General features: G+C 49.6%; 1 protein-coding gene across 2 annotated transcripts in view; it reads left to right on the top strand.

Annotated features, from left to right (window-relative positions):
• Positions 1–27,860, top strand: part of FCHSD2 (FCH and double SH3 domains 2) — a 117,939-nt gene that overhangs the window by 20,065 nt on the left and 70,014 nt on the right. For both annotated transcript variants that reach the window (XM_085216654.1, XM_085216655.1), the window contains exon 3: positions 4,617–4,662. In XM_085216654.1, coding sequence (XP_085072780.1) covers positions 4,617–4,662 — 46 coding nt within the window. The remainder of the gene's footprint in view (positions 1–4,616; positions 4,663–27,860) is intronic.

The raw sequence follows: 27,860 nt of genomic DNA on the forward strand, positions 1-27,860 counted from the left end.
AGGCCTCATGGATGCTCCATGGAGACGCCTGTGGTGTTAGAACTGCAAAGTGTCCTCGCTTGCCATGGAAGGAAGCCTGGCGTTCCTAACTTGCTCCTGGAACCACAGGTGGACTGGGGGAACTGGAGATGGGCTGTTGGAGCAAGGAGGTTCCAGTTCTCACTGTGATGGTGTGCAGGATCTCCCAGGAGGCAGCCAGGAGGGGAAAGAACCTGCATAGATGATTTTATTTTGGGTGGTGGTGTTTTTTTTCAAGACTTCTAGAGAGCCAAGGAACAAGTTTCCACTGTGTCAGACAGGCAGGAACAGCAGCAGGAATCCCACTCAGCCGAAGCAGGGAGCTTAGGGAGAGCATGCAAGGAGGGAAAGCACAGGCAGCAAAAGAGAAGTATGAAAACTTTGCTTGGCTGCTGAAGGACAGCATCAGCTGAATTTACAGCCCCTCAAGGACACGAGGAGTTGGAAAAGGGTGCAAAAAGATGGTGGTGGCAAAGCATTTTCAGAAGCAACAGGGGAGACGGGCTGCTGCTGATGGCTTCTAGGGAAAAGGCTGCGCTGCTCAGCTCTTCCCCTCCATGCTGGTGAGGTCTGTACCTGGGCTTCTGTGCTTAAGGTGTCGTTGGGAAGGGAGTGTTGTGATATGAATGTTGGTGAACCTTGTCTGGGAAATGAGGAGAATTGTATCTCCATGCAGAAGTGATGGTTAGAAGGCTGGAGGACCTGGGATGGAGAAAGATTGAGGGAACTGAGATTGTTGAGCTTGGAGAAGAGAAGCTGCAGGGAGACCTCAGTGTGGCCTTCAGTGCTTGGAGGGAGCGGATAAACAGGAGGGGGAACGGCTGTTTGTGAGGGTGGGTGGTGACAGGACAAGGGGAATGGTTTGAAAGTGAGCCAGGGGAGGTTTGGGTTGGATGTGAGGAGGAAGTTTTTCATGCAGAGGGTGGTGAGGCAGTGGAACAGGTTGCCCAAGGAGGCTGTGGATGCCCCATCCCTGCAGGCATCCAAGGCCAGGCTGGATGTGGCTCTGGGCAGCCTGGGCTGCTGGTTGGTGACCTGCACACAGCAGGGGGTTGGAAGTGGGTGAGCACTGTGCTCCTTTGCAACCCAGGCCATTCTGTGATTATGAAATGGAGCCACATGGAGGGGAGTGGGACACGTGGCTGTGCCTCTACCCTGGGACAGCTCTTAAATCGTCAGTTGTTCAATGTCATCTTCAGGTGTGTGTAGCTCAGCACTGGGTTCCCTCGCTGTCACTGATGTGTTGGGATCCATTTTCATTGCTTACAATAAGTGGAATTCATCACCAAACACATCTTACCATTGTAGAAAGGATTCAGGATCCGCTTGTCAGTTAAGGGAAGCACGGGGTTGGTATCAGGCGCTGTACTCATCGTGTGCAGCTTTTTCTGCACACTGGGGCTTTTTTCTGCTAAGAGGCAGCTGATGGCTCACTGGGTGGCTTTGAGATGGGCTGGCAGTGCTTTTGGATCATCTTCTCCAAAATGAGAAAAGAAAAACCAGCAATTCTGTTGTGGCCAGCAGGGACAGGGAGGTGATTGTCCCCCCTCTACTCTGCCCTCCTGAGCCCTCATCTGCAGTGCTGTGTCCAGGTCTGGAACCCCCAGGACAAGAAAGACAGGGAGCTGTTGGAGAGGGTCCAGAGGAGCCACAAAGATGAGCAGAGGCTGCAGCACCTCCCTACGAAGACAGGCTGAGGGAGCTGGGCTTGTTCAGCAGGAGAAGAGAAGCTGCGGGGTGACCTCAGTGCAGCCTGCAGGACCTAAAGGGACCTGGAACGTTGTGGGATTGATTTAGTTTAAGATTACTTGCAACAGTTCATGAGTAATTTCACATTCAGAACACCCAATGGGATGAATTGATCTATTTTTTGTTGTTGTTTAAGCTGCATTTGAAACGACTCTCCTCCCAACCCAACAGCAAAACAACATCAAATCATTTCTTCCCTCACTTCTTATTCTGTTTCTTACTGTCCCAGGGCTGTGCAGGTTTGTTCCATTGCTCTGCATCTCTCAGCGTGGGCTTTGCTTCCTGTGACACTGAGATCTGCAGCGGGGAGAGATACAGCAGTGCTGTCTTTGTTGTTCTCTTCTGACGGGGACACGGCAGCCTGCATTGCAGAACTGAAAGACCATTTTGAAGTGTTACCATCGCCGTGTGTGTGTGTAATTCCCCGCAGACCCACCTCCTTCCTTTGTCTCTCAGATTAATGGCATTGAAAGTGCCGGTCCTTTGCTGTGAGCTGTGCTGATGCGGGCCCTGCAGAGCTGTTTTCTCCTCCTTCCTTTGGTAGGGAAGCAGCTGGGGACTCTCAGGTCAAGGTGGGTCAGGACAGGTGCCTTTCTCATCCCTGCGGTTTTCAGATAATGTGCACGTTTCCAGGGGCTTTGCCTCGATGTTTAAATTTGGAGGGCTTTTTGTTTTTATTTTTTCTCGGTAAAATGGCCATCAGCAAAAAAATGCATCAACACTGACTGTCAGCACCAGGTGAGCAGAGCCTGGCTGCCAGGCAGCACATCAGGTTGGGCTGCTGTGGGTTAATGAAGTTCATAGAATGGCCTGGGTTGCAAAGGAGCACAGTGCTCACCCAGCTCCAACCCCCTGCTGTGTGCAGGTCGCCAACCAGCAGCCCAGGCTGCCCAGAGCCACATCCAGCCTGGCCTTGAATGCCTGCAGGGATGGGGCATCCACAGCCTCCTTGGGCAACCTGTTCCACTGCCTCACCACCCTCTGCATGAAAAACTTCCTCCTCACATCCAACCCAAACCTCCCCTGGCTCACTTTCAAACCATTCCCCTTGTCCTGTCACCACCCACCCTCACAAACAGCCGTTCCCCCTCCTGTTTATCCGCTCCCTTCAAGCACTGAAGGCCACACTGAGGTCTCCCTGCAGCTTCTCTTCTCCAAGCTGAACAATCCCAGTTCCCTCAACCTTTCCTCATAGGAGAGCTGCTCCAGCCCTCTGACCATCTCAGTGTTCTGTATCTTTCTGGTTGTCACTACAGGATTCCTGCAGAACCCCGAGGTTCCTTCCAGCTTTGTGTTTGGCTAATGGAGGGAAATGCAGCCACAGAGCAGCAGAAAGCAGCCTCTCCCAGGATGCAGATGGTGCTTATGGTACTGTCGTGCACCCTGACACATTAAACACCAATTTAAGTGTGGTAGAAATTGAATCACGTGCTGTCTTGTTGGAGATACAGAGCTAAATCTCACCCTGTTGTTAGCGGAGCTGCCTGTCCTTATGCTGGAGCTGCAGCCGTGCCACTTTCTGTTGGTTTTATGGGTAAATTTGATTTGCATGGTATTTAGTAACTCTATGCCAGGGGCCGTTGAACGCTTTTGTTTTTCTTCTCCCTGTAAACCCTTTGATAGAGGAGGTTTTAGGGGATATCTGACGCGTCCAGCTTGTCGCCATCATTGTCATGCAATTAGCTGAAGGGGAATTCTTGTACAGAGACAAACCTGGTGGTGGAACGCACAGCTCTGAGCCCACGTTTGGTGTAAACCCAGCATCCTCAGCATTGAGCTCTGATTGTATGTTTCCAAATAAGATTAGCTGGGAATTAAAAAATAACAGCCTTTGGTGTACCGTCTTCCCAGGGCTGCGTTTCAGGGTCAGCATGGGCTGTGCTTTCAGCTCATAGCGGCCGTGGCTGAAGCTCAGTGCTTGGGAAGACAAGGAAGTTTGTTTTATGGGGCATTGTGCTTTCAGCTGTGCTCGTGGAGCTGCATGGATGTTGGATTTGGGAACAGGAAAATCCGTTCACAGCCCTTTTTGTGCTGACCTTATTGTGGGATGTTCCTGAGCACTGTTTTTTCTTAATGTGCCACCATTGTTATTGCGTGACCGATTCAAATAGGAGATTTTCTTGTGCTGATGGCATGGCTTTAAGCTTGGTACAGCCAGCTGTTGTCCCCTCTGGTGGAGATGTGGCACTTCAGCAATAAGGGGGGCAGCTTAGAATCACAGAAGCCCTTCCTGGAGGTGTTCAAGGCCAGGTTGGATGGGGCCCTGGGCAGCCTGGGCTGCTGTGAAATGTGGAGGTTGGTGGCCCTGCATGCGGTGAGGAGTTGGAGCTTCATCATCCTTGGGGTCCCTTCAACCCAAGCCATTCTGTGAACCATTTGAGAAGGGACCCTTTAGGACCACGTGCAGTGGGTAAACGAGGGCGTTGCTGGGGACGCTGAGGGCTGCAGGGATGTGTGGCCGTGTCTTCAGCTGCTGGTGGAGAAACACCACTGACTGTGTTAGAAAGGAAGGTCTGGATGCACAAAGCTGAGTTCTGTTCTCTGCTACCAAATTCCTCCCAAAGCTGTAGCAGTGGCTGATGAGTCTTTAATGAAGTAAATGCTATTTACACCAGTCGTCCTGGGAACTGCATTTATCCAATAAAGCCGGGAGATGGGAGCGCTGCATATGTGTGCACACGTGCACGAGTTGCTAGGCTACTGATGCACAGTTGTCAAACAATTTTGCTTTTTTGGTTGCTTCTCTCTCTATAAAGCCCGTCTAGCAGCAAAACCTTTGGAGTCAGTGGTTGAATTTATAGCACGTTGCTGTTTGTATTCATATTCTTTTTCCCTTTTGTCTTTTTCAGAGCGTTCAGTCAGAAGAGAGCTGCGATCGAGAAGGAATATGCACAGGTAGGGAAGCTCACATTCAGCACATTGTTCTCTAGAGGTGATTTATTCCTTAGCAGACCTTCCACGTAGGATGGTGATGTTGTCTTGTGCTTTTTTGTGCATCCTTTCCTTGAGCTGTGTGGCATGGCAGTACCTGCTGGCATTTGGAAGCAGGCAGCTGCCTCGGTTGGGTCCATTCATTCTTGTTTAGCCTGGTCCTTGTTTTTTGGTTTTGGGTTTTTTTTTTCAGGATGTTTTGGCTCGGGGAAATTCTTGGGCACTGAAGAAATTTTTAATGTATTTTTTTTTCATAGTTACAAAGTCAGGCAGCTCCTTCAGGCTTTCCCAGAAGTTTGTGCAAAACTTGAGCGAAAAGTAAAACCAGGTCAGTGAGAGGGGAGGAAATATGTGCCGACGTACCCATCCAAAATAAATGTACACTGACATTCTTGAGTCAGAGCAGCTTCCCATTCAGCTGCAGTAAAAACGACCAGATCTGACCTAATGCTTGGGATGGGGTGTGGAATGAATCCTCGTTTGTTTCTGAGGAAGGATTGATTGTTCACCCTCATTCTGAAATTAGAAGGCAGCTAAAGAGGGGCGGCTCCCCGCTTAATGTACAGTGAGGGCTTAACTCCAAGCACTGCTGATTAAAAATGCTTTAATTTATCTGGAAATGGATTAAAAGTCGAATAAAATGTGATGAGAAAACCAGTATTTGCTGTCTGCTGGGCAGTGTGACTGGAGATGTGCCCGGTGGTGGTGCTGCCGGGGCGGTGATGGAGGTGAGTTGCCACAAGGATGCTCCCAAACCCTCCTGCATTACACACCCCCTTGGTGCCCAGCACTGCACCACAGTGAGTGCACAGAGCACAGATGTTTTCTGTTGGCCAGGCTGCGCTGCCAGGTGTGGCAGAGGGTTTCTGTATGCTTTGTAAGTGCACTGTGAGCATTCTGCTGTTCCTGCATGTGGTCTCATAGCGCTCAGTCTTCATCCTGTTTGGTTTATTGAACCTCATCTGAACACTCGCAGGGCTGTTGGGAGGGTCTGCAGTTAGCCCTGCTCCACTCCTTTCGTTGCCTGTGACTTCACATTAGCATACATTGGTCATATTGGCAGTTGTGCTTAATTGGATCAAATGCTGCACTTTTTCAATGACAGGATCAAGATGTGCTTAATGAAACTGTGATTAAAAGCATGCATTCTCTGGTGGTTCTTGTAATGACACTGTGGAGAATGTAGCATCAATTCTTAATACGTTTGTCCATTCCACAGCAGAAACGTGTTCTATATGCAGAGCATTTTTTGTATTCGCTACAGGGAAGTCTAGATAAGTTGGAAAAATAATTAGGTTCTCAGATTTGGAAAGGCTGGGTCGAAACAACTGAGGCTTTCAGATGCTTGCATTTAAAAACCAAAGAGCACAGCCCCGGCAGCACTTCCAGCAATACAGCTGCATCACTTGAGATTCATGGAATGGCTGCTGCTATGAATGGGGTCTTGTGGGATCGCTTCCTTGGGTTGCTGATAGGCGTACGGCACAAGAACAATGTTGGATGTTTCTGCCCGGGGCTGTCAAAGGAGTTCTGTTGTTGAGACGGTGACAGAATTTCACGTAGAGCCTTCTGGTGAGAGAAATGGCAAATCCTGTGTCTGCCCACTTGAACAGGAACAGGGAATTCTTCTCTTCACTCCTGCAGCATGATTTCAGAACCATGGTACGGATCAGCCTGCAGGGCTGACAGCAGAGATAAGTCCCCCACAGTGTTCCAAAACCGAATGCTTGTTGGTGCTGTGTCCCTGTTACATGGTGAGCAGCCTGAACATCCATGCTGAGTGACAGCATCTGGATGGAAATCATAGAATCACAGAGTGCCCTGGGTTGCAGAGGAGCACAGTGCTCACCCACTTCCAACCCCCTGCTGTGTGCAGGTCACCAACCAGCAGCCCAGGCTGCCCAGAGCCACATCCAGCCTGGCCTTGAATGCCTGCAGGGATGGGGCATCCACAGCCTCTTTGGGAAATCACCCTGCGCGTTATTTTTCTGAGTTTTCAGTTTCACCATGCTGTATCTGCTGCTGTTTCTGAGCTCTCCAAGCTTTTTTGGCTCTCTGCCTGCTGTGGGTTCTGTAGGGGCTTTTCTAGGCACTGCTGGATGTGGCTCTGTGCGGCCTCATCTGCTGGTTGGTGACCCTGCACATAGCAGGGGGTTGAAACTGGGTGAGCATTGTGCTCCTCTTCAATCCAGGCCATTCTAGGGTTCTGTGACTCCATTCTATGATTCTGTAGGATCCATGGGAGGGAGGAGCAGCTGCCAGGTCAGCCCTGCTCACAGCTCTGTGCCTTTCTGCATGTTGTAAATACGCACTCAGCTTTTCACTACTGTGTTATTTAATATATGCTTGAAGGCTTATAATAACATTCAGAATTGAGAGGTATGGAAAGGCTCTCATTTCCCATTAATAGTATTCCTCGTAATGGCATTTAAATTGCAGTAGTGCATTATTATTAGCTGTTCTCCATGATTAACAAGCTAGCTGAAGTCAGAGGCAAAGAATACTCCTGTGTTAGGTGGGAGCAGAGCTCAGTGAATGTGTGCTTCTGTTGCTACCTGATTAAAAAACAGCTTTCCTCTGACGTGTTGAATGGGTAAAATGGGGTTGTTGTGTCGGGAGTTTTGTTGAGGGGACCTAATTACATCTCTACTGTACTTCTGATTGTTATTTATTTAGCACTTCTGTCGGAGTCTCTGTCACAACCTGAGAGCACAGGGGTTCCTTCCTTGCCCTGCTTTGTTCTGGTCTAGCTCTGCTTGATGTTCAGGTCCAGAGGAGGCCCACTAGGATGCTCAGAGGGCTGGAGCAGCTCTCCTATGAGGAAGGGCTGAGGGAGCTGGGCTTGTGGAGCTTGGAGAAGAGAAGCTGCAGGGAGACCTCAGTGTGGCCTTCAGTGCTTGAAGGGAGCGGATAAACAGGAGGGGGAACGGCTGTTTGTGAGGGTGTTCCTCTTTGTGCCTGTGACTGAAGTGGGAGTGCATCCTCTGCGAAGAGCAATGGCAGGAGGAGAGACTTAAAATACCATGAGGTGAGTGCCAAAGAGTGAGCAGCCTGTTGCCGTCCTTGGTGCAAGAGGAGCTGGTGCTGTGTTAATCATAGAATGATAGAATGGCCTGGGTTGCAAAGGAGCACAGTGCTCACCCAGTTCCAACCCCCTGCTGTGTGCAGGTCATGCCATCCTTGGTGCAAGGGGAGCAGAGTGATGCAGGAGAGAGCAGAGATGGGGCAGCAGTTCTGTTAATGGCCTCTGGTGGCTCCTCCCCACCTGTAGCGTCCCACCAGCTGAGAATTCTTGCAAGACACAACAGATGTGGATACGAGATGTCTAGGAAGTGATGAAGATGCGATACTTCACTAGCAACCTGCATGTGTGTGTACATACATACATATATAGGCTGCAGTCTCAAAATAGCTGCTTGATTCTACTCCTTTCCTTCTTCCCTTTTCCACTGCAAAAGGCAGAAGCTGGCTCTAAGGCTGTTACTGCCAGGGATGCTCTGTTGCAGTCACCATGATGCAGTGGCCTTTTCTACAATTTTTCAGTGAATTAACATTCAAAGAGTGAAAAAGAATCAACTCTCCCACCCCCCTTTGTTCTTACTAATTTGCAGTGTGACTGATTATTTTTTGTTTTATCATGTGCAGCATTAACTGGTTTACCTTTGTAACGTGAGGACTGGAAAAGCAACGGTCTTTCTGATAAAATAGAAAATAAATCCCTGCTCTTTAGAACTGCCTTTGAACAGAAGTCTTTGGTGATTAATGCAACTGTTGCTTCAGGTGTAGGATTCCAGTAATTAGTCTTCATTGCCATGCAAGAGGCCTGGAGCTGTATAGTGGATGATGTGCGTTTATGGCTAAAGTACCTGTGCTGCTGTATCAGAAAGGGGTGAGATGTGCAGTGCTTCTCTTTCATGAACAGGAATCACAGAATGGCCTGGGTTGCAAAGGAGCACAGTGCTCATCCAGTTCCAACCCCCTGCTGTGTGCAGGTCACCAACCAGCAGCCCAGGCTGCCCAGAGCCACATCCAGCCTGGCCTTGAATGCCTGCAGGGATGGGGCATCCACAGCCTCCTTGGGCAACCTGTTCCACTGCCTCACCACCCTCTGCATGAAAAACTTCCTCCTCACATCCAACCCAAACCTCCCCTGCCTCACTTTCAAACCATTCCCCTTGTCCTGTCACCACCCACCCTCACAAACAGCCGTTCCCCCTCCTGTTTATATGCTCCTGTTCTCTCCCACTGTGCTGTTCTGCTACAAGTGGAGCAAGTTGATTTTCAGGAAATGTAAGGCACCAGGTGAATGCTTCTCTACTGCCAATGAATGGCATCCTTGCAGTAGAAGCAGTAAGAGCAGGATGCAGACACCACGAGGGATGGGGTGCCTGAGGAGGTGCTGGGGATTTATAATGCAGCTGTTGTAGCAGAGAACAGAGATACTGGAAAGGATCAGAAATCTTCGTGACAGAACGAGCACAGCTTGGTGAGCAAACCTTGTGACATCTGGACCAGAAGGATCCTTGGGGTGCAAGCAGACCTTCCCTCTGACTCAGCAGCCATTCAGCCGCTGGAATGTCAGCAAAATAAACTGAAGGTGCCCACTCAGGAACCTTCCAAGCATCTTTCTATGAGCTCATTCCGTGCAGCGTTGGACAGTGCTGTGTTTTTTTCTGCCGGGAGGGTACAGAAGGTTATTGTGGCCATAGGGAGAGCAGGAAGAGGTTGTGGGCTTTGAGGGTGGGTCAGTGTTTGGGGACGGACACACAGCAGTGTGGATTCATAGAATCGTATCACGGAATGATAGAATGGCCTGGTTTGAAAAGGACCACAGTGATCATCTGGTTTCAACCCCCTGCTGTGTGCAGGGTCACCAACCAGCAGCCCAGGCTGCCCAGAGCCACATCCAGCCTGGCCTTGAATTGTCTGATTGATGGCTTGAGTTGGTGACTGGTGAACTTACGGATGTCCTCGAGGATGAGAATACCCTTTGAAATGGTGGTAGATTTACTGCTGTCAGGCATCTCTCACTTGAACATCTGTACTAATTAAGGCTAGTTAAGACTTGGCTTATTTGTATGAAATCAGTGACTTGGGTGGTTGAGCAATGATGTGGAAAACACTCATGGAGTTGGCCGTCGAAGGTGGATGTGATGGGAAAGACACTGCTGAGACTTGGTTGTACTTCATCTCATAGGGATCAGCTGATAGCTGGCATGCATAGGGAAACCAGCATTTCTCAGAAGGGATTTGGCTGCCGTTCTGCTGGTCTCTGCACAGCAACTTCAGCCTGTAGTAAACGTGCAGACCATACAGAGTTTGCTGGGCAGTGAACTGGGCTGCAGCTGCGTCTTGCTGCAGGTGTTCTATCATTCCTGTTCATTTGAAGACAGATAGAAAGTTTTAAAAATGGTTTTGAAGGTCTTTCTCCCCACGTTTTCTCCGTGTAATCCTCCGTTTGAGATTTCCAACGTTATTGCTGAGCTCTCTTCAGGAGGCAGCGTGCTGCTGCGTGATCCCAGACGCTGAAGGTGGTCCCTGTGCATTACCAGCAGTACAGCTGTAGTTTGGGGTACCTTAGTTTTGTGTTTTGCTTTCCTTCAAGTAGTGTTACACAGCAATTTAATGACTTGAGGTCCTTTTACCAAATAGAAAACACACGTTTTTGCCCCTTATCAATGATGAATGGTCTCCCACCACTGCAGCCCCCTGTCCCTGCAAAGCCTCGCTCCAACTTCAGCTATCCTCCACTGTGCCTCGTGTGTGCGGTGCTGTGGCTTAGCAGAGCTCATTTCTTCCTGTACACAGCTAACAGCTGCTGCAATCTCATAATCCCAAGTCTGAGCTGAATGCACTGCCAAGCTGTAGAACCCTGTAGGAGCATCCGTTCCGTAGTGTCAGCAGCACAGAAGCTGTGTGTGACTTCGTTCTGGGTGTCACTCCCCACAGCCCTCTTGGCACAGCCAGTTTGAGGACGGGGAAAGTTTATCACAGAGTCATAGAATGGTTTGGGTTGGAAGGGAGCTCAAGGATGATGAAGCTCCAACCCCCCACCACAGGCAGGGCCACCAACCTCCACATCTCACAGCAGCCCAGGCTGCCCAGGGCCCCATCCAACCTGGCCTTGAACACCTCCAGGGATGGACGGGGATCCACAGCCTCTCTGGGCAGCCTATTGTAGAGTCAGAGAATAGTTAAGGTTGGAAAAAGCCTCTAAGATCATCATCCAACCCCAGCCCACCCCACCATGCCCACTGACCACGTCCCTCAGTGTTACATGTCCCTCAGTGTTACATCCTCACAACTCTGGAACAACCGGTCTGGCAGTTTGGTTTGTAAATGTGCATTGGAAGGTAAGAGATCCCGAGAGAGCTGGTCAGTGCTTAAACATCACTTCTTCCAGTCTTAAGATCAGTGCATCCCTAAGAGCATGAAACTGGGAAAAGATGGCTGGAGACCCTCGTGGATAAACCAGGAGCTCATGGATAAACTTGAAGGCAAGAAAAATGTCCACATGATGTGGAAAAAAGGCCTGTCCACGTGGTAAGAATAGAGGAGCGTTGTCAGTGCCTGCAGGGATGCCACGAGAAGAAAGGCTGGAGCACACCTGAAATGAAACCTGACGAGGGAAGTCAAGGACAGCGAGAAAGGCTTCTTTAAGTATGTCAGTAGCTAAAGGAGGACTGGGGAAATGTGGGTCTGCTGCTGGGTGAGGTGATTTCCCTCCTAACAGGACACTGAGGATGGGTTTAGTGAATGCCTTTGCTTTTGTCTTTACTTCTAAGACTGCCTCTTGGGAATCCCAGACCCTGGAGGTAAGAGAGAAAGTTGGGGAAAGGAAGACCAACACCAGGGGGTCCTGGTGGCCAACAGCAGGAGCCCATGAACCAGCAGTTTGCTCTGGTGGCCAAGGAGGCCAGTTGTGTGCTGGGTTGCATTGCACAGTGTGTCCATCCAGGTGAGGGAGGGGATCCTCCAGTCATCCCCTCTGCTGTGCCCTGGGGAGGACACAGCTGGAGTGCTGCACCCAGTGCTGGGCTCTCCAGTTCAAAGAAGACAAAGATCTCCCAGGAGACCAGTGGAGAGCCAGGAAGATGACGAGCACATGGCCAGAGAGGTGGTGGAGTTTCTTCTATGGCGATATTCAAGGCCCATCTGGACACCCACCTGTGTGAGCTATTGTAGAGAGCTGCTTTAGCAGGGCTTGAACTCAATTGAGGTCCCTTCCAACCCCTCCAGTTCAGTCATGCTGAGTGCTGTGCTTCTTCCTGGAGACATCTGCCAGCTCCGTGAGTATCTATACACATATATATACACACTAAAACAGCTGAGTGGTTTTCTGGGGAAAGAAAGTTGACAAAGAACCCACGGAAGGCATTTCACAATTCCTCAGCGCTTCCTGCGCTCATCCAGTGACTCACGGTGCTCTGTGTGAGTGTTTGTCCTCATGCTTATTTATTGCCTTGCTGAGTTTTGCCCTCGAGTTGGTGAAAGCCCAGGATAATGGAGGGCCTTGAGCAGCTCTGCTGAGTGCAGCTTGGACCAATGATTTCCTTAGCACAGCTGTCAAGTCGTAGTTATGGAGTAGTGCCCAGCATTGTTTTTTAATTCAAATTTCATTGGTTTCCAAGACAAACGCCTCATGAAAATGTGTTGTCTCCCTCATTAATGCTTAATGGATTGGCAGTCTTCACTGCTGAGCCAAGAGTGTAACACAAGTGAATCGAGTGGGAAAAATGATGGGAAATGTTCAGGAGAGGCTTTAATAGAAATATTTATTCCTGCAAGCAGCAGAATCCAGTTGGTCCAAATATTTTAAGTATTTTTTTTTTTCTTAGATGAGAGCATCTCATTATACATTTGCCTTGTCTTTCGGTTAATTGATTTTCCAGCATATACATATTCAGGAGGACAGGCTGAGGGAGCTGGGCTTGTTCAGCATGGAGAAGAGAAGCTGCAGGGTGACCTCAGTGCAGCCTGCAGGACCTAAAGGGAGCCTGCAGACAGGAGGGGAGTCAGCTCTTGGAAAGGGGAGATAACAGCAGGACAGGGGAATGGTTGGAAGGTGAGGGAGGGCAGATGGAGGTTGGCTGTCAGGGGGAAGTTCTTTAGGGAGAGAGTGGTGAGGTGCTGGAACAGCTGCCCAGAGAGGCTGTGGATCCCCGTCCATCCCTGGAGGTGTTCAAGGCCAGGTTGGATGGGGCCCTGGGCAGCCTGGGCTGCTGTGAGATGTGGAGGTTGGTGGCCCTGCCTGTGGTGGGGGGTTGGAGCTTCGTGATCCTTGAGCTCCCTTCCATCCCAAACCATTCTGTGGTTCTTTGAACTGCGTGGATCTGTTGGAAATCAGAATTTGGCAGAACCTGCTTTTTCAGGATGGGATGGTGAGCAGCTCATGGCACTGCCTGCAGTGAAGCCCCTCATGCATATGGATGGTGCTGGAGCTGCACAAAGCACAGCAGAACCTGCTGCCTCCAGGAGAACACATGCTTGGTTCCACCTTTGTATTATATTTCCTTGCAGCCATTCAGAACAACAGAATATCAACAAGATGTTCAAGAAGATGAAGTGTAAGACCCAGTTGCTATTCATGCCATTCTTTCCAACAAAGCATGGAGAATCAGTGGCCCTGAATGCTACAAAGAAGTGATCTGCTCCATTTCATAAACGGTTAAGAACACCATTGTGAATTTTAGAGTAACTTGTCGAGACAAGTTTGACAAATCAGGTGTTATAATGGGATTATTGATACCATTCTGCACTTGTCACAGCCCGACCTCTTAGTGTACGTTTCCCTTTTTACTGCCAAACAAGGAGCTCTATAGAACCCTGGATATTAAATGTGCGTTTAACATTTAATATAATATCCTTGGCATGGAACAAAGGCTGCAGGTCCACGTGGGACAGCCCAGCCAATATGATGGGTGACCTTCTTGCCCACTCATTCACAGAGTTTCTCTTCTCTGAGAAACACATGTTGGTGCTTAAAGGAGGGAGAAAAGTCAGGTATCCAGTCTGGGCTTTGTGGCTGTTCTGTTGGATGAGCATTTAAATTGCGTTCCACAGAAATATTCATCTGCTTCGGAAGGATTTTACAAGGCAGCCCTTTGAGGTGCTGAGCTATCTTCCGAAGGTTTTTATGGAATTCTTCAAGTTAAACTAATATTTCCTCAGGAACAGAGGTGGATTGTCAGCTTCTATTTTCAGTGAAAACATCTAGCTCCTTATAAAGGGATTGCTAAGCTTAGGGTTAGGCCATTTCTACAAAGAAAGCCCTTCATGGAGCAGCTCCGTGTTTTTGCTGCACCCATGCGAGCAGATTTCTCCCAGCCTGCTTTTAGCTGTTGTTTTTCTTTCCAATTACTGCACTCACAGCCTCCCGCTGCCTGGAATTCTGGTGCCTGGAAGTGCTTTACTTCCAGCTGAAGACCTGCATTCTTCACACTGGGGAGTTTTGCTGTGCCTTTGAGCTGCACTGTGTTGTTGGGTCTGTGCAGCTGCCTCTGCATCTCTGTTCTCTGCACCAGGGGTTGCTTTTTTTCCAACAGCTACATTTCAGGGTTTTTTTTTTTTCAAATTCCACAGGAAGCACGGTTGTTTTTTATTTTTATTTTTAAATACATGCAATCCAAGCCCTTCCCCATGTCTGCAGCAGTGTAATAGGGGGGGCTGCTCCGAGCTCAGAGCTTTAAGGACCAGCACAGAGAGCTTTAAGAGCCTCGCAGGCAGTGGCAGGACCAGCCTTGCAGCATGCATGGCTCAGCCTGCACGGCCTAGGCCTTCCCTACAGGAAGGAGCCCTCATCCTTTGTTGTTTCTTTTCTGGCTTGGAAACAGCTTGGGAGAAGGGCATGGGTTATAGGAGGAATCACAGAACGGCCTGGGTTGCAAAGGAGCACAGTGCTCACCCACTTCCAACCCCCTGCTGTGTGCAGGTCGCCAACCAGCAGCCCAGGCTGCCCAGAGCCACATCCAGCCTGGCCTTGAATGCCTGCAGGGATGGGGCATCCACAGCCTCCTTGGGCAACCTGTTCCACTGCCTCACCACCCTCTGCATGAAAAACTTCCTCCTCGCATCCAACCCAAACCTCCCCTGGCTCACTTTCAAACCATTCCCCTTGTCCTGTCACCACCCACCCTCACAAACAGCCGTTCCCCCTCCTGTCAAATATTGGAAGGCCACACTGAGGTCTCCCTGCAGCTTCTCTTCTCCAAGCTCGACGATCTCAGTTCCCTCAGCCTTTCTTCATAAACAGGTGCTCCAGCCCTCTGATCGTCATATACTTCTGCAGTATGGGATGTTAAAAATTGCCATTTATGCCAGGCACAGAGCCCACACCTCCAGTCATATTTTGTATTCCTAGGGCAGGTAAATAGGAGAGGGTGTTCCAACCCCGCTCCAGTGGCTGTTTGTTTCATCCTAGCTCTGATGCCCATGCTTCCTTGCTTGAGAACCAATTCCTCACCTCAAAGGCCCCCTGGCCGTGCCTTCCTTCCAGCACTTTGTTCTCTACCCTTGTTGGCTTTTGGAGCTGCTGTCACTTCCTCAGGGCTGCAAAATTCATCCTAACTCACAAACCACTGCTGCAGGTTCCTGGGCAAAAATCTATGAGCTGTCAGTAAACCTGTGAACGTGTTGGATGTTGGTTTTTCTTATCCCCAGAGCTTCTATGTAAAGAGCTGAATATTTGGTGTTGGAGCATCGCTGACCACCCAGCACATTTTTGGGTGCCCTGTACCTGAAGGTTCCCAATGCTGTCTTGGTCCATCGCTGCTTGGCAGCCCTGGATGAGCTCTGAGGGTCCTTCAGGATTCTGCCCTTTCTCCAGCTTTTAGCACACCACCAGCAAAGCAAAAGCCATTTGTCTTTAATTCTTTTGTAGTTTCTTTTATGTGCTTTCTCTCTTAGCCCTGTGTTCGTTCTGAAACCACCAATTTAAATAAAAGCTCAGCACTGCTTCTTCACCTAATGAGCCCGTTCACCATGGAAGGCCATCGTTCAGGGAAAGGCAGCAATCCCTGGACCAACTGCCTGTGCTGCTCCAGAGAGCATCCTTAGAATGAAAATATTTCTTTAAAAAACAGAATCCTTGCAGAAATAAAGGTATGTGGAGTTGCACTCTGTTTTATCCATAGGTTCACTCAGTTAATTCAGTGGGTTTGTTTCCCTGACACTCCGTAATCAGCAGGGTTTGTGGTTGGCTAGACCAAGGGACTTCATAGGAGCTGTTGCTCCTTTCTTCTGTGGGACTCAGCGTCACCTTCCACCTTCTGCACAGTAACAGGAGGACACTGGGGCTGCATTGAACTTTTATGGCTCCGTGTATTTGAGGCAGTAAAGTTCCTGAGTCTTTTTGTAGCTCTCAGATCATGCTGGCTTCGCTTTCCTAAGGATGTTGTCTCTGTTGGTAAATAAAACAAAAGCAAATCAAAAACCCACTTGTTTAAGGCAGTGTGCAGCAGTTAAAGTGCTGTAACTTGCACGTGTGCTGTCACAATATTTGAATACATTTCAGCAGGAGTGGCTTTGCATCCTTCCTGCTCTGGAGCTGCCCCTGACCCAGCGATCCCCACTTTCTGCCTGACGCTCAGCGGTTTGTTGGACGGATGCAGGGCAAACCAGGCAGGTTTTCTTGGCTGCTGCAGCTGTTTGTCTTAGACCAAGGGTTGCTTTAAAAGGCACAGTAAAGGTGTTCTTCACTATTTTTAAAAACTGTGCTCCCTTCTTCCCTTCTGCAGCCCTGGAAGTTGTGCTTTCAGACCTGCACAAACCAGAATGTGTTGACAGCTTAAAAAAAACCACAACACGCACACACGAAAAAACAGAGAGAGAATGTTTAAGTCAAATCTACCGTAAATGATTATTCAGTATGAGCCCCTGCATATACAGTGGTTGGCTTGTTCAGTTTTGCAGAGATAAAAGGCCTTTTATCAGCCAGCCCTGCCTGCCCTCCCGAGAAAGAGGAGGGAGAAAGGAAATGTGAGGCTGCTCGGGCCACTGCGGGCCAGGAGTCCAAATGGCAGCTGCAGAGCAATAAAGGATGTGCTGCTGAGCTGGCAAACGTGTGCTGCAGGCAGAGGGGTCTGCATGTAGGATTGAGGAGTGAGCTGCATGCTCAGCTCCCTGCTTGGGTAAACATGGGAATGAATGGCTTGGGTCTTAAGGAGGTGCAAAGGGATGCAACTCCTCCGTGGGTGTTGGAATCACAGAATCACAGAGTGGTTTGGGTTGAAGGGAGCTCAAGGATCATGAAGCTCCAACCCCCCACCACAGGCACGGCCACCAACCTCCACATCTCACAGCAGCCCAGGCTGCCCAGGGCCCCATCCAACCTGGCCTTGAACACCTCCAGGGATGGACGGGGATCCACAGCCTCTCTGGGCAGCTGTTCCAGCACCTCACCACTCTCTGAGTAAAGAAACAATTTCCTACTCACCACCTCTGAGTAGCAAACACCATTGCAAAGCACTGTGCATGAGCTGTTCTGGATTTCCATCCACCATACCTGTATTTGGAATGCCATGTGTTGTGTTGGTGGCTGGGCTGGCAGCATCACTGCCGTGAAGCAAAACAGCCCAAGTGTTGCTGGCAGTGCTCACGGGAATGTAAATGTCTGGGTTGTTGCCTAGGTGGGGTTTACAACCAAATTGTGGAGCTTTGAGCTGGCAGACAAAGTGTTGCTTGTGTTAGTTATGTATATATACACACATGGAGGGATGGGAAGTGATGGAGGGATGGGTGGGGATGGATGGGTGGGTAGGGGTGAATGAGTAGGGCTGGATGAATGGATGGATCGATGGATAGGGATGAATGGGTAGGGATGGATGGATGGATGGATGGATGGATGGATGGATGGATGGGTAACAATGAATAGGTAGGGATGGATGAATGGGTCGGGATGGATGGTAGGGATGGATGGATGGATAGGGATGGATGAATGGAGGGATGGATGGACGGATAGGGATGGATGGATAGGTAGGGATGGATGGACGGATAAGGATGGGGATGAATGGGTAGGGATGAGGATGAATGGGTAGGGATGGATGGACGGATAGGGATGAATGGATGGATAGGGATGGATGGATGGATAGGGATGGATGGGTAACAATGAATGGGTAGGGATGGATGAATGGGTCGGGATGGATGGATAGGGATGGATGGATGGATAGGGATGGATGGATGGAGGGATGGATGGATGGATAAGGATGGGGATGAATGGGTAGGGATGAGGATGAATGGGTAGGGATGGATGGACGGATAGGGATGAATGGATGGATAGGGATGGATGGATGGATAAGGATGGATGAATGGATAGGGATGGATGGATAAGGATGGGGATGAATGGGGGGATGGATGGATGGGTAGGGATGGATGGATAGGGATGGGGATGGGTTGGAGGGATGGATGGATGGATAGGGATGGATGGGTAGGGATGGATGGATGGATAGGGGTGGGGATGGGTTGGAGGGATGGATGGATGGGTAGGGATGGATGGGTAGGGATGGATGATTGGATGGATAGGGATAGATGGATGGGTAGGGATGGATGAATGGGTAGGGATGGATGGATGGGTAGGGATGGATGTATGGATAGGCTTGGATGGATGGGTAGTGATGGATGGATGGGGATGGATGGATGGATAGGGATGCATGAAGGGCTGGATAGTGATTGAGGGCTAGGTAGGGATTGAATTCTGGATGCGTAGGGATGTGCTTTCAGTACAGTACTAAATTGAAGCCAAAATGGGAAAGAAGTAGGAGTTATGACACCCATACTGATTATGTAAAGTTCATGTATGCAAGTGGGCCTCCTAATTGCAAGTATGAAATAGTGAAAGCATGCCGTGGTTTGGTCTCTTGCAACTTCATTGAAAATGAGCTCGGTTACTAGATCTAAAAGTGTTGCAACTTCACTTTGTGCAGTAGTATTCCTGATTTTGTATCCTGTTGGTTGAGCAGTGTTGGATTGCATGCTGCACTTAGTCTGTGCTATAAGGTTTGTAGCAGGAGATGGAAAAAAAGGCTCAGCGCAGCTTTTCTTAGCTCCGATTGCGCACAAATGTGACTCAAAGCTTTTTTGTTGTTGTTTGACCTTCACAAACCACGAAGAGACGACTTGAAAATAAAAAATAGGGCAGGTCACATGTTTTTGAGATGTGAAATTGGTGAGCTATGAGTCTTCCTGGATCTGCTTCAGGTCAGGATGCCACCTACGTCTGTTTGCTTTTCGGTAGTCTATTCAGTTGGACTAACAGGAACTTTGCATTTTCCCTGTTGTAGAATCAAGTGGTTTGGGTTGGAAGGGACCTTGAAGCCCATCTGGGGCCCCCAACACAGGAGGGACAGGGAGCTGTTGGAAAGGGTCCAGAGGAGGGCCATGAGGATATCAGGAGCACCTCCCGGGGGTGGATTTTATTCAATTTCTGATAGATATTGAAGTTTTTCATAATCCTATTTGCTCTGACCCCAATATCCTGACCTTGCACGGAACTGCTCCACTTAGCATTTATGTAGGAGATGAGGTCTTTCTTTTTTCTTTGATTGCCTCTATTCACATTTATCTATGTTGAATTCCATCTCCATTTTGTTAGCCCATGATTGTGACTCATTAAAATCCATTCCAGTCAACACAGAGCTATTGGAGGGGTCCAGAGGAAGGCACAAAGATGCCCATCCTTCCCCCAAATCCCACCCCACATACCTATATCCTGCTGCCAGTAAGAATGGGTTGGGATTGGGGTTGGGGTTGGGGTTAGGGTTGCGTTGAGTTGGGTTGGGTTGGATTGGATTGGGGTTGGGGTTGGGATTGGGTTAGATTTGGGGTTGGGATTAGGGTTGGGGCTGGAGTTACGGTTGGAGTTGGGGTTGGGACTGGGGTTAGGGTTAGGGTTTGGGTTTGGCTTGGGGTTGGGATTAGGGTTAGGGTTAGGATTGGGGTTGGGATTGAGGTTGGGATTGGGCTAGGGGTTGGGGTTGGAGTTGGAGTTGGGGCTGGGGCTGGGTTGAGGTTAGGGTTTGGGTTTGGGTTGGGGTTGGGGTTGGTGTTGGGGTTGGAATTGGGGTTGGGGTTGGAGTTGGGGCTGCGGCTGGGTTGAAGTTAGGGTTGGGGTTGGGGTTGGGTTAGGTTTGGGGTTGGTGTTTGGGTCAGGGCTAGGGTCTTTTCTATGTGTGCCAGGCAGTAAGAAACAGGTAGGCTTGAAAGGTGGAAGTGCTGTCAGCAACCTCCTGACGTTTTTTTCAGTTCCCGATACTCTTGCTGTTTCTGGGAAGCCCCAGAGCTGCAGCGAGGCTTAACTTCAAAACTAAGGTATTAAGTGGGGCTAAATTTGAGTCGCAGACTGAGAATAGACCAAACACTCCCCGGTTTACAAAACTTGCACTGAATGGTGATCAGACTTTCTTCCAGCATCCCTTCCAACTCTGGATGTTTGAGCTGCTTGTTTTTCTCAGAGGCTTCTGCTGGCGGAGCTGCCTTGGCCTGAGCAGTGAGGGAAGGGCCATCAGCCCGGCATGGTACCTCCTGCTGTGCTGGAAGGTGTCAGGAGGGACTCTGCAGGCTGTTATCCAGCTGGAGGTTATCAGAAGGGTCAGCAATCACTTCCCTGTGGTTAACGTTGGATTTCAGCTGCTTAAAGCCATGGCTGGAGGCTGCTGATCAGATCCTGCTGCCAAGGAAAGGCCGTTGGTTTGCCTAATGGTTAACTGAAATAAATGGAATTTGTACAGTGTTAGACACGTGGTGTTCCATTGACTGGGGGCATTTTCTATCTCAGCCTTTTATGTATTCCCCTCTTTCTGAGCAAACTACATTGCCAGCTGTCCCCACATTCGAAATTACGCCGTCACTGGTTCTGTAAAGCCAATAGAAAATCTTTTCCTTATTAAATTCCTTTTGCTGCGTAAATGGTCGGTGGGGCTTGTAGCCATGTTACAAAAGAATCCAAAACAGAGTAGCCTTTAATTAAATATCAATTGGCAAAGTACCCAGAAATTTCCCTGCTGGGGGAGCGGGTCATAAAGAGCAAAGCAGAGAGGGATGGGGGGTGAGGGATATTTAAAGGGAGCGGATAAACAGGAGGGGGAACGGCTGTTTGTGAGGGTGGGTGGTGACAGGACAAGGGGAATGGTTTGAAAGTGAGGCAGGGGAGGTTTGGGTTGGATGTGAGGAGGAAGTTTTTCATGCAGAGGGTGGTGAGGCAGTGGAACAGGTTGCCCAAGGAGGCTGTGGATGCCCCATCCCTGCAGGCATTCAAGGCCAGGCTGGATGTGGCTCTGGGCAGCCTGGGCTGCTGGTTGGCGACCTGCACACAGCAGGGGGTTGGAGCTGGGTGAGCACTGTGCTCCTTTGCAACCCAGGCCATTCTGGGATTGTACAATTCTTCCTGCTGTGTGATGTACCTGCAAGCTCCTGCCTCGGCCCTCACGCATCCCTGTGTATCCTTGGCTGTGGCCTGAGAACTTCAGGGAGCACTGGGTGTGTGGTGAAGCCTCTCTGCTCTCTCCAGGTTTGGGATTTCAGCCCACTCTAGTCATTTCTTCCTGCCCTTGCCTGTCACTTCTCACTCCCAGATACACCCTCTGGTCTCTCAAACCAATTCGATTCCAATTTGGAAAGCAGCAAGGTTCTTCTTTCACTGACCACTCTGTCATCGTTCACATATGTTTTGATTCAGGTTTTTTTCCAGTTTTCTTATTCTCCTTTGGTCGGTGTTTGCAAAGCACTGCGGAGGTGTGCAGCCATATCTAAATGCTTTCCAGTGACGCAGCCCTGGAGAAGTTAATGAAGTCACATCAGCGCTGAGTTTCCCTCATTGTGTTGAGAAGAGCACTGTTTATGTAGAGACCGAGGAGTCAACGTGAAACACATGATAAAGAAAGGTTTGAGAGGAGGGATGAGACCAGACTGCAAATGTGCAGCTCGCCGTGGGCTGAATAAAGGTGGTTCTGAGATCTGTTCTCTCACAGTGCTGATCCCAGTCTGAGTGCAGTTCACTTTGGTTCTGGTTCTATTTCGGATCTTTTAGAACCAGACTGTGTTGGCATTTCCTACGAGGCTGTTTTCTTGCTCTGTTTGCTTAAAGCATGATATGAGGAAGCCTGTCTGTGCTCCCCAGCTCTGGGCACAGCAATCCCTCCTTTTATGCTCCAGGCATTCCTGTGAAGAGCATTTTCCTTTGAAGGAGCTTTGAATTTTAGGCACACGTTGGCCAAGGTGTACAAGACAGTACCGAGTGAGGATAGCTCTATTCCTCATAGTGATCTATTTAATTTCCCTGCTCTCTCTCAGTTTTAAGGCTGTATTCAGATCTTTGTGTCTAGGATTAATTTGACTTGGCACACTGCGCTGTCTGTCTCCCAGGAGCAGCTGATTATTTACAATGAATTTCTTTTTCCTCTTCTCCCTACGGCTCACAGCAAAGAATTTGCTCTACCTGACTGCAGATAATACCCAAAGAGCAGAAGTATTTTAAGAATGAGTGGCAGAGGTACCTGTAATGGGAGGAAACCACCTTACCGTGAGTCCCCAGCCGTTGTTTAGCGGGGCATTGCTGGCTCACAGCTGAAATGGAATGGCTTCAAAGTGAGCCAGGGGAGGTTTGGGTTGGATGTGAGGAGGAAGTTTTTCATGCAGCGGGTGGTGAGGCAGTGGAACAGGTTGCCCAAGGAGGCTGTGGATGCCCCATCCCTGCAGGCATTCAAGGCCAGGCTGGATGTGGCTCTGGGCAGCCTGGGCTGCTGGTTGGCGACCTGCACACAGCAGGGGGTTGGAAGTGGGTGAGCACTGTGCTCCTTTGCAACCCAGGCCATTCTGTCATTCTATCATTCTGTGATGAAATAACACTGGATGCTGAGTGGTGGCACTGCCTGCACAGCTGTACAGCATTGGTGTGGTCGGATGGAAGGGAATTTGGGCTGCAGAGCTTGTGGGGAGAAGACTCATAATTGGATGTCTGTTAGAGCAGGCATGCTTTGGTCCCCCTTTAATAAACAGCATTTTAAATCTGTTTTTTATATTAAAAATGCTTTTTGTTCCTCTGTGTACATATTTATTTTTGTATACCCAGAAAAAAAGACCAGTAATAATACATTATTTTTTCTGAATGAAAGAACAGGACTTGTAGTGGGATCTGCTATGTACAGCTGTGTAATTACAGCTGCTGGTGGTATTCTAATATGCACAAATCTTTCTAATATGCAGAAACAAGCCCCAAAACAATACCAATACTGCCACGGCCTGAAGGAGTGTGTTAATTAAAGTACAAAATGGGACTTATTTCTTTTTCAGCCGTACGTGTGTCTGCGTTTTTAAGTCTCTCATTAGTTCCATGTACGCAGTTGAGCATCCAAACAATCCTGTGGCTCTGGGCAGCCCGGTCTGGTGGCTGGGGACCCTGCACATAGCAGGGGGTTGAAACTGGGTGATCATGTGGTCCTTTTCAAGCCAGGCCATTCTGTGATTCTATGATCCTGTCATTGAAGGGTTCAGGGAGCTGCACAGGGCAGCATCTGAGGGTGTTCTGAGCTCCTCCCTCCCGGAGCTGCAGGCAGTGCTGGCAGTGGTGAGGCTGAGAGGAACCAAAAAAGTGTCAGGAGTGAAGATGTACGGTAAGCACAGATGGAAGGAGCCAGAGCCAGAAAGGAGACAAAGGGGTAGGGGCTGGAATTGTGTCTCTGGTGAAAGAAGAAGTGAATGGCGAAGGGCTGCGGAACGGCATAAAAAATGAGATGATGGGAACGGCTGATCCAGGTCTGTGTTGGCAGGTCAAGGTGAGGAGTTGGAGGGGGGTGAGAAGGAGGAACTGCTGAGCTGTGAAGTGTCAGAAGTTGGAGGGGGAAAGAAAAAAAAGGGGGGAAAAGAGTGAAATGTGAGACGCACGTTCAGGAGATTGAGTGGATTGTTGGTGTTGGGAATGCAAATGCAGGAATGCTGGGGTAAGGGTGGGTGGTGAGAGGAGGGAGGGCTGAGGTGAGATGCATCCCAGGTGAGAGCTCCTACGTGGGCCTTGGGAATGGAAGACAGCACTGCTGAAGGACAGGGAACAACTGAGAGCGAGCAAGTGTGCAAAGAGGAAGAGCTGAAAGGTATTTGGAAGGTCTGTAGAGTGTAGAGGAAGCAGCAGGGGGGTTGATCCTGCAGGAGCTTCCACCAAAAAAGGGAGAAAACCAATGGAGCTGACGGGAGTGCAAAGAGCCTGAGAGCTGGGGAGGAAGGAGGAGTGTTGAACTGTAAGCAAAGACCAAATAATCGCAGCTTAATTACAACCAGGAGAGCCGTAATGAAGGCAGCGTACATGTGATGAACATATGTTCAGCCTTCACTCAGCACTTTCTGTCTGTGAACTCTTTTCAATGAGGAACGGCGACAGTGATATCTGTTATGTAAGGAGGGTTTTATTAATCACTTTAAAGTGGGCAGGAACTGCCAAGAAACTGCCTTGAATTAAAGATCAGCGTGAAGTCTTTCAGTTGTCGTCATCCTGATGGAGAGGAGGTCATAGAATCACAGAACGGCCTGGGTTGCAAAGGAGCACAGTGCTCAGCCACTTCCAACCCCCTGCTGTGTGCAGGTCACCAACCAGCAGCCCAGGCTGCCCAGAGCCACATCCAGCCTGGCCTTGGATGCCTGCAGGGATGGGGCATCCACAGCCTCCTTGGGCAACCTGTTCTATCGAATAGGTTTAGATAACAACAGCTGGCTTGAGCCATGTGGAGGGTTGTATTTGAAGTGCTGTCTTAGTGCTTGCTAAGAATGAAGTATAAATTCCATACTAACACAAGGAAGAACCTCGCTGTCAGAGTGGCGCAGCGTGGGAACAGACAGCCTGGAGAGGTGGTGGAATGTTCTCTATGGAGATACTGGAGACCCATCTGGATGCCCACCTGTGTGACCAGCTGTAAGGATCTGCTTTGGCAGGGCTTGGGCTCGGTGGTCTCTAGATGTCCTTTCTCTTTGATAGGACCAGAGGGAATGGTTTGAAAGTGAGCCAGGGGAGGTTTAGGTTGGATATGAGGAGGAGGTTTTTCGTGCAGAGGGTGGTGAGGCAGTGGAACAGGTTGCCCAAGGAGGCTGTGGATGCCCCATCCCTGCAGGCATTCAAGGCGAGGCTGGATGTGGCTCTGGGCAGCCTGGGCTGCTGGTTGGTGACCTGCACACAGCAGGGGGTTGGAGCTGGGTGAGCGCTGTGCTCCTTTGCAACCCAGGCCATTCTATCATTCTGTGATTCCATTCTGTGATTCTTCCAACCCCTGCCATTCTGTGATACATATCTTTACACCAATTTAAATTGTGGTTTTAGGTTCTGTGTTTCAGTAAAACACACCCCAGCCAAAACTCATCGAAGCTGTAGCAAATGCGTGGGGTTCACGCTTGGGTTTCGTGTTTGTTTTTTAACTATTCAATGATTGAGAGGCAGAACTGGGGAAAAAATAAAACAACAACAAAAACAAAACAGCACAAACCCTTCATTAACACAGCATCGTGATGGAATTTGGGCTCCCAGATGGTTTGCTGGGCGATTTGCCCGTGCTTCCCAGCTCTGCAGGGCCATTCCCAGTTAGGTGCTGCATCACAAGCGGAGCAGAGTCCCCATCTTCCAACAGCTTTGTCCCGTGGTTAAAGACGAAGGAAAGCACAGAATAGCTGCGGGTGAAGAATACATTTCCTGGGCTGTGAACTCTGGGTCTGACCCCGACCAGCCGCACTCCGCTATGGAAATCCCACTGCAGAGCAGCGCGAGCGTTGGTCGGACGCGGGGCTGCGCTGCCGTCTCCATCCTCATTCCCTCCCTTCTTTCTCTGGGTTTGTTTTCCACATGACTGGGAAACAATCGCTCCTTCCAGGCGGAGGCCTTCTCCCATTCCTGGGAAAATGGCAGGGAATGGCAAACATTTGCATAATCGTCTTTGGTGCTATTGTGGGCGGGCTCCGGGCGGGCGCTGGGCTGCAGAGCGGCCACCTGTCCCGAACAAATGGACTTCGCCTTTGTGTCGCCTTATCTGCTTTTCCACCGTGTTATTTTTTGCCTAATGAATAACTCGATTAAAATATGATAAAAGCCATCGTTCGGGCCGTGTTTGCCCTAGGTTTAAATCAGCCTTCGGAGACGGGGGGAGAGAATTTCCTCTCTGGGTGTCAGCACAGCTCTATTTCCAGGCGGCTCCGCCGTCGTTTTATCACCGCCTTTGTGAAATTATCCTCATGAATATTAATTGAGGGTGTGGGAATCAAAACCCCGAACCTCACAACGAATGGCATTCATCCTCTTAGAAATGATAAATTAAGTGTTGCCTAATGTTTTCGAATGGTCCAGGGGCAGGAGAGGACGCGAGGATTCCCTGCGCTCCCCCGTGCGCTTCTGACTTCGGTGCGTACGGCTGTCGTCTCCTCACCCTTTGTACCCTGGGACTAAAGGCAATGAAAGTTCCAACTTCCAGAAGCTCATTCCTTCGGGTACCTTTGGTGCTTTGCACAGCTGTGGGGTGGGGTGGCACAGCCCGGTGCCACCAGTTCCAGCACATCAACCTTTGCACGGAGAGCGTCTCGTGGACGAGGCCGAGTTTCGATTGGTGCCATATCGCAGAGCAAAGCAAACCCTTCAGTCCTTTGGGTTTGGCCATAAACGTGTGTAAACTAAGCCCTTGTAAGGAGATGGCCGTGCTGCTTTTTATTGCTTCCATACTTTCTCTCTTTCTGCGGGGTCGTCGAAGAGCAGAGGCCAAAGTCAGGTGAAGTGCCGGTGAGCTGTGAGGAGGAAGGGACATCAGTTTTCATCCCTTGCCTTTCTTTCTTTCTCTAGAACATGCTTTTATTGCTTTAATGGTTATTATTACTATTATTATCTCTTCTGAAGCCCCTGTCCAGTGCCCTTCATGCAGTGCTCTTGTTCACATGCACATTTCCCTGCATGCAGCAGAGTTGGCTGCTCCCACCAACCCCCAGTTCTGCAGCCATTTCAGGAGCGTTGCACTTCTCCCTCCCCAGGTGAGCTGTTGGCAGTAGCAGCAGGCAGCTGAACTATGTTGAGCTGTGCTCAGAGGGCTGCACAACAGCCTGGCTGCTCCAGTCCTCCAGCATAGAATCATAGAATGATAGAATGAAAGCCTTGACTTAAGGTACCGAGATGCCTTGAGGTTCCATGTGTACTGCTGGGGAAGTGCTGCTAAAGACAGCTGAAGGTTCCCCAAACCTCCCTTACGTTTTTCATAGTGTGAATATTTGTTTGACACATCAGTTTTCCTTCTGTGCTGCAGTTTCATTTTAAAAGACCACAAGAAAAACACAGTAAAACCCTGAGCTGTATATTGGTACTTCTGAAGGCAAGGTTAGGGAACGAAGGCGTCTCCTCAAACGTTTCATTTATGACTTGTGGGATGTAAAAAGGCAGCTGTGCCAGATAAGTGCTGCTGGAACTCCTCAGTTAGTTTCATCGTTAAATGCTGCTGTACTTTGACTCGCAGGTTGAGGGTTCCTGGCAGTGCCAGTTGACCTCTGAGCTCAGCTGAAAGACCAAAGAAACGTCTGAAAAACAAAAAGTGCAGGAATTTGAGCCAAGTAATTGCCAGCAGTGCTGACTGATGGATAACAAAGTGTGAAATGTAGAGACGTGGAAAGGAATCATAAAGTGATAGAATGGCCTGGGTTGCAAAGGAGCACAGTGCTCACCCAGTTCCAACCCCCTGCTGTGTGCAGGTCACCAACCAGCAGCCCAGGCTGCCCAGAGCCACATCCAGCCTGGCCTTGAATGCCTGCAGGGATGGGGCATCCACAGCCTCCTTGGGCAACCTGTTCCACTGCCTCACCACCCTCTGCATGAAAAACTTCCTCCTCACATCCAACCCAAACCTCCCCTGGCTCACTTTCAAACCATTCCCCTTGTCCTGTCACCACCCACCCTCACAAACAGCCGTTCCCCTCCTGTTTATCTGCTCCCTTCAAGCACTGAAGGCCACACTGAGGTCTCCCTGCAGCTTCTTCTCCAAGCTCAACAATCCCCCTTCTCTCAACCTTTCCTCATAGCAGAGCTGCTCCAGCCCTCTGACCGTCTTAAATCTCCCCCAGCTACAGCGATCAACAAATGCCTTCAGTCTTTAGCATTTAAAATTGTCTTTGAAAGAGAATGGATGAGAAAAACCAACAAAACCCAACCTGTGCCACCTGCCTGCTGC

Source organism: Meleagris gallopavo, chromosome 1 (assembly GCF_905368555.1).
Source record: "Meleagris gallopavo chromosome 1, MGAL_WU_HG_1.1, whole genome shotgun sequence".
NCBI lineage: Eukaryota > Metazoa > Chordata > Aves > Galliformes > Phasianidae > Meleagris > Meleagris gallopavo.